Source organism: Engystomops pustulosus, chromosome 8 (assembly GCF_040894005.1).
Source record: "Engystomops pustulosus chromosome 8, aEngPut4.maternal, whole genome shotgun sequence".
Taxonomy (NCBI): Eukaryota; Metazoa; Chordata; class Amphibia; order Anura; family Leptodactylidae; genus Engystomops; species Engystomops pustulosus.
In genome coordinates this window covers 53,048,681-53,060,954 of record NC_092418.1, presented here as the reverse complement: position 1 = coordinate 53,060,954, position 12,274 = coordinate 53,048,681, and the positions used below count along the sequence as shown (strand labels likewise).

Sequence of the window (12,274 nt, the reverse complement as noted above, 5' to 3'; positions counted from 1 at the left end):
TATTTTTTTGACAATTTGGACATATAAGGGCTTTTTTTTGCGACATGAGATGCACTTTACAAATAATTCATTTTCGTGGGTCATTAGCTTATTGATGAGATTTTATTAACTCTTGAATGTATGGGTGAAAAGAAAATTGTCAATTTTTGGTTTACTTTTTTTTCATACTTTTTGGGGGTCGTACACCGTTCACTAAAAATACTATATTATCTTTATTCTATAGGTGATTACGATTATGGTGATACCTCATTTATACAGTTTTTCATGTATTTTTACAATTTTACTGGATAAAAACTAATATAGAGGAAATCTCATTTGTTTTTGCATCGCCATCTTTTCGGAGACGTAACGTTAATATTTTTTGGTTGACAGAGCTAGTTTTGGGCTTATTTTTTACGAGTTGAGTTGTTCTTTTCAGTGGTACCATTTTGGCGCACATAACTTTTTTTGATCACTTTTTAGAACATTTTTGTGTAGAGATTTTATGAAAAATGTACATTTTTGGCGTGTTTTTCGGGTTTTGTTTTTACGGCGTTCACCAAGCGGGTCCAATAATGTTTCTGAGTTATTGTACGGATTGTTACGGACGTGGTGATACCAATTATGTGGGGGGTTTTTGGCGATTTTGGGGTTTTTTTCACTTTATTGCATGTGTATAGGGAATATTTGTGTTTAGGGCACTTTAACTTTATTTAATTCTTTTTATTAAAAAATGATTTTATGTAGTGTTTTTAACATTTTTTTTTTTATTAACTTTTACAGGTTAGCTTGAACAAGTGATCCGCTGATCACTTGTTCAAGCTCTTCTTCACATTACACAGTGTAATACAGATGTATTACACTGTGTAATGTAACACCTGCCAGAAGGCACGGACCCGGCTCACAGAAGAGGATCGCGCAGCACCGGGCACCGGCAGTCCCGGTAAGCGCCGCCGGGGGGGGGGGGTTGGGGAGTGGTCCGATTCTTCTCAAATGCCCCTAGCATCTCCGATCGCGGGTGTTAGAGGCGGGTGTAGGCTATAATATATGGCCGACACCCGCAGCTTCTGGCGCGGGCTCCGTTCTGGAGCCGGCGCCAGAAGCATGACGTACTATTACTGCATTTTGCGGGAACACACCTCCCGCCATGCAGTAATAGTACGTCAAATGTCGGGAAGGGGTTAAAGATTATTTTGATTTTGATAAAAATGAAATCGAGATATTTTTTTTCTCCTCTAACGAATTAGAACTTTTGTTAAGAGCTATAAGAGAGACCCTAAACATTGAGGAAAGACAGAGGTCGATTCAAGATGAACTTTGAAAAGTAAAAAGAAAAGCGCATCGCTTATTAATGATACGCTGAAAAAACTCATCCTTGACGAATGGAGAGAACCAGATAAAAGAATCACCAAGAGTTGAACAAACATGATCTACAAACTCTTCAAAACGGTGTCCGTTCTTATCCACCATAGGGGGGCATATTAGTTTCACAGACCATTTCTGAAAAAAATAGCCTTGAGAGAACCTATTTTTCTCCTTTCCAGGGAAGAGCTCTAGTATCAGGGTCCAGTACTACATCAAGACATGGAATCCTGATTCTGACTTCCAGGGCGGCGCCTGATGACGGCACACAGGTGAGCGTGCAGGTGAGCTCCTCCAGGAAGGTCCGTGTCGGGGAGATGTGGAGAGAGAAGACGCTGATGCTGAGACCCCGGTGGTAAAGGCACCAGCTGATGAGAAGGCAGCGCTTTGATGGGGCAGAGAGTCCGGAGTTCGGAGGCTGACGTACACCCTGTGGCTGATTAAGAAGTGCCTCACCTGAGTGGTGATTGATTGGGCTAGAGGACAACGGTCTGCTGTCTGCATTCGGCGGTCGGCGTTGATGCTCTGTTGTGAATCCTTTGGGGGAGTTCGGCGCAATCAGCTAAAGGATAAGTAAAAAGCTCTTTTCACCCCCCTTTTTTTTTCGTAACTTGGGTTGACAATCAATGTTAAATCCCCTTTGGATAGCAACGGAAGAAGTAGCGGGTTTCCCTTTTCGGAACAATGTTTGGAGGACATAGACGCTTGCACGAAGGTGTGTGGTACAACCACAGCCTTATTAGCATATGAAAGCTGTGGCTAAATGGGCGGCTGTGCAAGTGTTAAGTTTATTTGAATTGCTTAAAACTTCTGCAAGAGGATACTGGAATTTTATTTTTTTTTTAATATATGCGGCATCCGGGTAATTGGAAACCTCACTCGATAGACACATGAGCCTAAAGAGGTCCTGGTGACTGTGTAAACTATAAACTCATATTTCCTGACTGTATCACCTAAGTTATTTGCTGAAAATCCCCCATTTCTTTTCTCTTGTTGTGTGCCTAGTCCTCGACCGTGGGATTTGAAGATATTGTGTGATAAAGCTGCACGAACTGGAACCTGGAATTGGAATGGTGGGGGAGTGGCTCAAAAAAGGGAAACTATATTATTTGGTGACCATTAGTCTACCTCTAAATTGGAATAACTGTTTTGAATTGTTTAAACCTCAAGTGAGACTCATCTAATATAAGATAAGGAGTCGCCATAGTCATTAGGGTATTGTTTGAAGAATGGGCTAGAGGGAAAGTACTCAGGACTAGTGGGGAAGTTATTCCTTCTATATCAGCCGTTTTTATTTGTGTTTTTTTTTTTTTTGTTCCTCTTTTTTCTTTTTGCCGCCTCCTTCCTTCTTACTCCCATCAGGAATTTTATTTATTTTTTTTTTTTGCATTCTTCGGTGTCAAGATGTCTCCATCGCTCTTCACACTGTTTATTGAGCATTTGACCACATTGATACAAGTAGATCCAAGAATCGAAGGAAGTGGATGTGGAGGAATTGGAGATAAACTCTCTTTACGAAGATGATATGATTCTTTACTTTGGGGAAACGCTGAGGTCGGTGCGGGGAGTAATGGGGACAGTGGAGACATTTGGTTATTGGTCAGGATTGAACATCAACTGGAGTAAATCTCAGTTAGACCTGGAGGCCGAACGAAGTGTAAGCTTCGTTGTGTAAGCTGCCATTGACTTTATCAGAGAGGATTGGATTGGTGAAAATGGTGCTGCTACCACAATTATTGTTAGTTTTTTCAGCTAGCCCGATGTAGATAGCAGATTCTTTCTTTAAACTGATAGATAATGAACAATCTCATTTGGGTTTGCAAACAAGGAAGGATGAAAATCTCACATATGTATGAGAAGGTTGGAGAAGGAGGGCTGGGATTCCCTTTTTTTTGGAGGAGTTATTTTATTAGTTCACAAATAGTCAGATTTCATCATGTGGAGGCGTAATAAAGTATTGTGCATGTAATGTTTGGAAGGAGTTTTTTTTTTTTTTTTTGGAAAATCAGTTTAAGAATTTGGTAATGTGTATGGGTCTCCACATGTCATGGTGTAGGAGGAAACAATTTATTGCACATTGGAGAGATGTTGTATGACACTCCACTTTGGGCGAGTTACTATCTTCCAGAGCTTCTATCCATCCCTGACACCTCCTCCTGGCTTAATTGGTGTGTCGGGGTATGTGTCACAAGTTCTGGAGGAGGGCCAAATATTAACTTTTGCTTTGATGAAAAGTAAGTATGGATTAAGGGCTGGAGATTTTCTTAGATATTTGCAACTTTCGCATGCAATACAGGTAAGTAAAAAGGGGAATAATTTTTTGATTTATACGCACGGATGTATTGAGTTTTTGCACAGTTGCACAAACATACGTCAAGTGATAGCTAAAGTGTATAGGCTGAGTGAAGGTAAGCGCGTCCCGAGCGACACATTTTCCGTTTTTAAATGCGGTGGTTTTTCCGAATACGTCGGGTTTTCGTTCGGCCATGCCCCCCGATTTCCGCCGCGCGCATGCCGGCGCCGATGCACCACAATCCGATCGCGTGCGCCAAAATCCCGGGGCAATTCAGGTACAAACGGCGCAAATCGGAAGTATTCGGGTAACACGTCGGGAAAACGCGAATCGGGCCCTTAGTAAATGACCCCCAATGTGCTAATCTGATCTGATGATGGTTCTTCATCACCATTCATATGTGTACCTGCATATTGTTTTCTTGTATTTATGTTTTGTATGTAATTTCAGTAAAGATTAGATTGTTTCATTTATTGTTGTGTGTAAATTGGCCTAGTTTCTAAATAGGTTTTTGCAAAGTATTGGCCAATATAAATGGAAAAAGCTAATTGTGGAGATGTTACATGATGATAAAAATAATAGTGATAGATATTATATCTGACTTCTCCTTTCCCGTGTAACCCCAAAGATGGTGCTATATAGATACAGAGAGAGAGCTGGATATATATATAGAGAGATGGATATAGAGATATGTGTGTGTATATATGTATGTGTGTATGTATGTATGTCGAGAGAGAGAGAACAGAAAATGAAAAGGTTCTCTAATTTTATTATAAGACAAAGGTAATTTAACATTTTTGCTGTATATGACATGTTTAATGGTATGCTAAGATCTTGGGATGTTGACACTGTGATTATGATATGGACTGTAAATATGCCTGTTAATATTTTAATGCTCTAATGGTTTTGATTACATTTAGTAAAGAGACTTTTTTTTTTTTTTTTTTAATAGTCTCAATATCGGACATGAACAAGCAATCACTTGATTTCTTGTTCAATATAATACCCTGCAATACCGTTAGTGTTATGATGTCATTTCAGTATTTTGAGATTTCAAAGTTTACTTTTTGGGGGAACATCCGTTTTAAATGAGCTTTGAAAACCCTTGCTTTTTCTGCTATTCAAATAGAAAACTTTCTAAAAGGCATGGAAAGGAGAGAATTCAAAATTAAAATGCAAAAACCAATTGTACATTTTCTTAATGTTAAAAAGGTAAAAAGCGCATAACTATCTCCGTATAAAGTTTAGAACTTAATGTGTGGATCGGAAGATGGGAGTATTTATGACTTTATGAATTTATCTTGCGATAATTGCAATTACCTGCAAAATGTCAGTAATTGCAATTATTTTTCCCTTCGTACCATCTCCATGCTAAGTGGGCATTGGAGAAGGTGTTCCTGCACTATTTAGACCATGTGAACGTTCATGGTTTTTGCTCAAAACTACGCCAGCTGCTGGCTGTCTTTTGCAGGATAGATCATAAGGTCTTAGCCTCTTGATAAGGTTTGAGGATGAGAGGTGGTTTTTCTAGCATACACACAAATGCCGCCATATGATAAATCATAGTATTAAGCAGTTTGTTTGTTTTGTCCCTTAACAGGTTGTGCTCACAGGCATTGGTGCAGATGAACAGCTTGCTGGTTATTCTCGCCACAGACTAAAATTTATCAGAGAAGGTTACAAAGGTCTCCTAGACGAACTTAGTATAGAGTTGGGACGTATTTCTTCCAGAAATCTTGGACGTGATGATAGAGTTATTGGAGACCATGGCAAAGAAGCAAGGTACATGCAAGCGAGTGTTATTAAAAATATTTATGTACAGTATAACAAATTAGGCCGTACTCCAACTGTAAAAATGTAAAAATTTCTGGAAAGGAAAATGTGCTTGTGTGTTTTTTTTTGTTTTTTGTAATCAACTGAATGTTGCTGTAATGTCAGGTGAATTTACCTACCTATTATCAATTGTTGAAGTGCTTTCTAATCTTTTGTTTTGTTACAAGTACACCCCTTGGATCGTGCCCTGGGATGGCACCGATTATTTCTATTGCTGTGCTGAAATTGCCATCATATTGTTTAAAAAGAAGAAAAGAGGGATGCATATATCCAATGAATAAACAAAATAATTTTATTGTAAATCAACACAGACAATGTTAAAAGCCGTTAAAGTCCACAATTGGACTTGAAAATACACAAACAGACAAGGGTGCCTGACATAGTAGGAATAATAAATAGTGTGCACTATATGTCTCTTATAAATGAGTTGGGTGTCTGCAGGTTATAGGTACAGAATAATCAACAATGTGATTGTGAATGCTATATCATGGGTCTGCACTCCTATCCCTTCATTATAACCGTTTACTATTTAGATTTTTATGACATACAGAGGCTGCACTGGCATTTGCACTACATTCACTTTAGGTACAGGTTGGAAATACTGAGCCTAACAATTACTCTTATTGGTTGAGCACATCAGCACTTTAACAGCACTATTTTCACATTATATATGACCTTACTAATATACCGTTTTGCACTATTTTGATCTATACTCAATTTTTGAGCCAACTCTATAATTGTTCCTACAGTAAATTGTGAAATTTTATTAGGTGGACCAACCACATACGTTGGTTATTTGAATTGCAGGTTCCCGTTTCGTAGCGTATTTAACCTTCTATAATATGCTACTTGCCATTATATGTAGCTTGCCGACTATTTGGAGCTTGTATTCCTATTCGGTTCTTTTCATAGAACATTAAATGCACTGAATTATAGATGATGCATCGTTTTTAATCATCTTATTAGATTTGGCTTTTTATGCCATTCTTATTCTTCTGTCGTTTATTCGATACCTAGAATTTATATATGTAAATATTTACTCTGTAAACTTTATAGATAGTGTGCATTGCTGAAATTTAAATCCTTTCTACTTTTTGTGACATCATTTACCTTATTTCACTTTATAATTGTCACTTTTTGATTATTCATGGCTTTTTTTGTACTATATTTTCAATTCGCTAACCAAATAGTACCTATAAATCACATATTCGCTCTTATTCGCAATACCAATATGTACTGTGCACCGTGTGTGTCAAAATTCCGCCCACTGTCTGTGATGCTGCTTACCCGATACTCCTCTGGCTTTGGTGATACGCAGCTTGCGTTCCACCTTCTGCGTTCTTTCCACAGTAGGACATGCTTCTGGCTCGCAGGGGCTGTAATGCGCATGTTCTTACCGCAGACCGGAACTATACACCAGGCAGCCATGGGTACGCATAAGGCAATCCTCCCCCCAGTATGTATTTACTCTTGATGAAGCCTACTTGATAGGCGACACGCGTCGGGTCTCTCTTGTTGACATGAGCCAGGACTGGTAATTAGTTACTCTATACTTTTAGTGTTGCAAATACAGGCGGTCCCCTACTTAAGGACACCCAACTTACAGACGACCCATAGTTACAGACGGACCCCTCTGCCCTCTGCTGAAGCTTTCTGGATGCTTTACTATAGTGCCAAACTGCAATGATGAGCTGTAAAGTGTCTGTAATGAAGCTTTATTGATAATCCTTGGTCCCATTACAGCAAAAAAATATAAACTCCAATTGTCACTGGGGCAAAAAAAAATTTAGATCTGGATCTACAATTGTAAAATATACACTTTCGACTTAAATACAAATTCAACTTAAGAACAAACCTCCGGAACCTATCTTGTACGTAACCTGGGGACTGCCTGTATACCCATGTTTTCTTAACTTGTTGACTGCATTCTCTAATTACACTACCATGTATTCCCTAGCCATATTATAGAGATTAGTATGAATTGTTAATATATTTATTTATGTATCTGGTGGAATTTACATGATACTACTTGTTGATTATTCTGTACCTATAACCTGCAGCCACCTAACTCATTTATAAGAGACATATAGTGCACATAATTTATTATTCCTACTATGTCCTTCACCCTTGTCTGTTTGTGTATTTTCAAGTCCAATTGTGGACTTTTTTAATGGGTTTTAACATTGTCTGTGTTGATTTACAATAAAATTATTTTGTCTATTCATTGAATTTATGCATCCCTCTTTTCTTCTTGTTAAACCTATTTATTTTGCTGGATGCAAGTTCAGAAATTGCCATCAGATTGCGCAAAACTAGAATGCACCTAGAATTTCTGGTGTCATTTAATATCACATCAGTATTGCGTCTTTAGGTGCCGCACAACCGGAGATATCCACAGTTAAAGTTATCAGATCCAAAATATGAAGGGCACTTCAATAAAGTGGCGTGTGTGTGTGTGTGTGTGTGTGTGTGTGTGTGTGTATCTCTATCTAACTCACTCACTCACCGGCCACTTTATTAGGTACACCTGTCCAACTGCTCATTAACACTTAATTTCTAATCAGCCAATCACATGGCGGCAACTCAGTGCATGTAGACATGGTCAAGACAATCTCCTGCAGTTCAAACCGAGCATTAGTTTGAGTGCCTTTGAACGTGGCATGGTTGTTGGTGCCAGAAGGGCTGGTCTGAGTATTTCAGAAACTGCTGATCTACTGGGATTTTCACGCACAACCATCTCTAGGGTTTACAGAGAATGGTCCAAAAAAAGAAAAAACATCCAGTGAGCGGCAGTTCTGTGGGCGGAAATGCCTTGTTGATGCCAGAGGTCAGAGGAGAATGGGCAGACTGGTTCGAGCTGATAGAAAGGCAACAGTGACTCAAATCACCACCCGTTACAACCAAGGTAGGCAGAAGAGCATCTCGACAGTACGTCGAACTTTGAGGCAGATGGGCTACAGCAGCAGAAGACCACACCGGGTGCCACTCCTTTCAGCTAAGAACAGGAAACTGAGACTACAATTTGCACAAGCTCATTGAAATTGGACAGTAGAAGATTGGAAAAACGTTGCCTGGTCTGATGAGTTTAGATTTCTGCTGCGACATTCGGATGGTAGGTTCAGAATTGGGCATCAACAACATGAAGGAAAGGATCCATCCTGCCTTGTATCTACGGTTCAGGCTGGTGGTGGTGTCATGGTGTTGGAAATATTTTCTTGGCACTCTTTGGGCCCCTTGGTACCAATTGAGCATCGTTGCAACGCCACAGTCTACCTGAGTATTGTTGCTGACCATGTCCATCCCTTTATGACCACAATGTACCCAACATCTGATGGCTACTTTCAGTAGGATAATGCACCGTGTCATAAAGCTGGAATCATCTCAGACTGGTTTCTTGAACATGACAATGAGTTCACTGTACTCAAATGGCCTCCACAGTCACCAGATCTCAATCCAATAGAGCATCTTTGGGATGTGGTGGAACGGGAGATTCGCATCATGGATGTGCAGCTGACAAATCTGCGGCAACTGTCTGATGCCATCATGTCATTATGGACCAAAATCTCTGAGGAATGCTTCCAGCACCTTGTTGAATCTATGCCACGAAGAATTGAGGCAGTTCTGAAGGCAAAAGGGGGTCCAACCCGTTACTAGCATGGTTTACCTAATAAAGTGGCCGGTATGTGTGTGTATATGTGTGTATGTGTGTGTGTGTGTGTGTGTGTGTGTGTGTGTGTGTATATGTGTATATTATACACACGCATACACACAGTTCTAGGGAAAGAGGGGTCTTATATACTGCCATACTACAATTATTGCTACTACAATATACTGCTATTTTACAAATAGCACATTGTAATCCATTAAGTAAAAAGATACAGCATTGGTTCTTTGTGTGATCTGAGGCTGTCATAGCAACGGATCGCCACTCACCAATGAGGATACGAGGAGCGACGATCCGAGCCTAGGTGGCAGCAGCCACGCGTCAGTGGCTATTTAATACCAAGGTGGCAGCTTTACCGGCAGCAATTGGTGTTACATTCTGTTTTTCTAGGGTAGCAAATACTTGCAATAAAATGCTAATTAATTTAACCCCTTAATGACCAGGCCCTTTTTCTTTTTGCGTTTTCATTTTTCTCTTCCCATCTTGTTTTCTGCACTTTATTGGGACTTAAAGGGGTATTCTCGTCTGGGCATTCGCTTTCAGTTTGATTAATCTGCCATATATAAACATTTCTTCAATTAGATGTTATTAAAAAAAATGTTCCTGTGTGAAGATAATTTCCCATAAATGTAGTCATATGGTCCCTTAGAAACGAGATAGCTTCCTCGGATACGGCCACCTCTGCTGGTGGGATTGCACAAATAAACAAAGTTTTTGTATATGAAATATCCGGGAGTTACTACATGTCCCACCGCCGTCCTGTGGTAATGATCACTTAACCCAGGAGGTCAGGCAGGACTCTGTAGCGCATGTCTGGCCTCTGCTGCCAGAGTGTAGGTTGGTCGTAACAGAGGAAGCCATCTCGTTTCTAAGGGGCAACATGCCTACATTTATGGGAAATTATCTTCACAGGAACATTTTTTTATTTAATAACATCCAATTGAAGAAATGTTTATACATGGAAGATTAATGAAACTGAATGTGAGTGCCCAGAAGAGAATACCCCTTTAATATTCCTTGCCATCTACTGGGAAGCGAAAAAAAACATCCAAATGCTGTGAAATTGGTGAAAAAATGCATTCATGCCATTTTCTTGTGGGCTTGCATTTTCCGGCTTTCACAGTGCCCCCAAGTGATGTTTTCTTTATTCTCGGGTCAGTGTGATCACGGGAATATCAAATTTATATAGGTTTTATTATATAGGTTTCATACATTGCTTGATTTTTTTAATGCTAGATTTCCCTAAAAGAACTGTGAACTGAATGCTTTTTTTGTATCATCAACCTTTATTGTATGTGTGACTAACAATTCATGTTTTCATTATTTTTTAGATTTCCCTTTTTGGATGAAGATGTTGTTTCTTTTTTGAACTCTCTTCCACTGTGGGATAAAACAGACCTGTCATTACCTAGAGGACTTGGTGAAAAGTTAATTTTACGAATGGCAGCTGTAATGATTGGGCTAGGCAGCTCTTCAGTTTTGCCCAAAAGGGCCATTCAGTTTGGATCTCGGATTGCAAAAATGGAAAATAGAAATGAAAAAGCATCAGACAAATGCAGCAGACTTCAGCCAGATATTGCTCAGCGACATACTTTTAAAGCAAACTTCTCACCATGAAAATGAAGTGTTATCTGCAGAACCGGATGAGCGGTTTTAGATTTTTGTCATGTGCTTTTTTTTCCCCATTACCATACAATTTTACATATTTCTTACAGGCTGAACGCCAGATAAAAGGAAAATGAAAGATTATTTGTTCTTTAACACTCACCATCAATTTTAGGACTAGTGATTGTGCGACACGATGCATGTTATGTTTTTCACACATGTGGCACGATTTGTATATGGCCTGATCAATGGGGTTTACTTAAGATCTGGCACTTTTTTATATCATCACCCCTAGATTGCATTTGTTCTACTACATTAGAATCTTTTGTGGACTGTGTGCAATGCTGTTCACTGAGTTTTTGAAATGGGCAGCATTCCATACACTTTACCTCATTCAGTTTGATCACTTGATTTGTTTTTTGGCCATGTGAACACACCTCTCATGATTACTCTGGGATGTATCGCTTATACATGTGCACCCTAGTAAGTTCTGTTAATAACTAATATCCATATATATCACATATAGACACATGATATAAGTCCAATATTCTATATATTAAGTAACATGTCTTTGTGCGGAGACCATTGTTAACTCACTCATGCCATGATGGATACACAGGTGTTTCTTTATTAGTATTAATAATGTGACCATGTCCTGCCTGTTTAAATCTGTAGTGTAGATGTTTTTGTGTTAGGCATGGATAAAGGTGCCTAGTTCACCAGAAACACGTTGGCTAGAGTATTGTTGTGTCCCAAGTTCATGGATTAAATAAAGAAGCAAGTTGTTTTCAAAGAGCTAGAGCTCTGATTTTGTTTTTGAGATGCCTCATTTGAAATTCTGCTGGGGAACATGATCCACGCTCAGTGAGCAACAAATTGGCTAATTTGGTGAGCTTGATAAAATTTTGTATAAATTGTAAACCAAGCCCACCTGGTTGCACACCTTTGTGCCCCTCTGGCAGCTTCTTATGCCCTTGTTTTTTCTTAAAGTAAAGGAGCTTGAAATATTATGCAAATGAACCATAGGGGCTCTGTAGCTGTGAATTGAGCTATGGAATAAGAAGAGGAGATCCTGCCAGAGGGAACACACAGCTGCATGTAAGTGTGCTTGGTTTACAATCCTTGGAGACGATAAGGACTTTGTAGCAGAATGGAAACAATTACACTTGGATCATTCAATGAATCTCACTAAATTAATTTTTGCGAAGGAACGAGACTGAGTACGGGGAAAATAACGGAAGACTTATGCAAAGCTAATATCAAATTAAGAGGAAGAATTTCAGAGCAACAAATGCAAACCTTTATCAAAAAAATAGAAAAACGACTATTACCAATTCAAGCAGACATAAAAGATCGTAAAAGAGACAAATACATACGAGATAAACAAGACTTTGATAACGGGAAAATTTTCGACAGCGACAAAAAAAGATGAAAAAACGGTTCGAAAAGAGGAAACAAAAGGATTACTGGACAACGGACTCCAAATCCAGCGCATCGGAAGAACCTACTTCTCTGTTAAACAAGACGGACAATGCCAG

General features: G+C 39.2%; 1 protein-coding gene across 4 annotated transcripts in view; it reads left to right on the top strand.

Annotated features, from left to right (window-relative positions):
* ASNSD1 (asparagine synthetase domain containing 1) overlaps positions 1-11,531 on the top strand; it is an 86,733-nt gene extending 75,202 nt beyond the window's left edge. For all 4 annotated transcript variants that reach the window (XM_072120954.1, XM_072120953.1, XM_072120952.1 and 1 more), the window contains 2 exons: positions 5,235-5,416; positions 10,463-11,531. In XM_072120954.1, the coding sequence (XP_071977055.1) occupies positions 5,235-5,416; positions 10,463-10,748 (468 nt within the window). In that variant the 3' untranslated portion in view covers positions 10,749-11,531. The remainder of the gene's footprint in view (positions 1-5,234; positions 5,417-10,462) is intronic.
* The last annotated feature ends 743 nt before the right edge of the window (positions 11,532-12,274 follow it).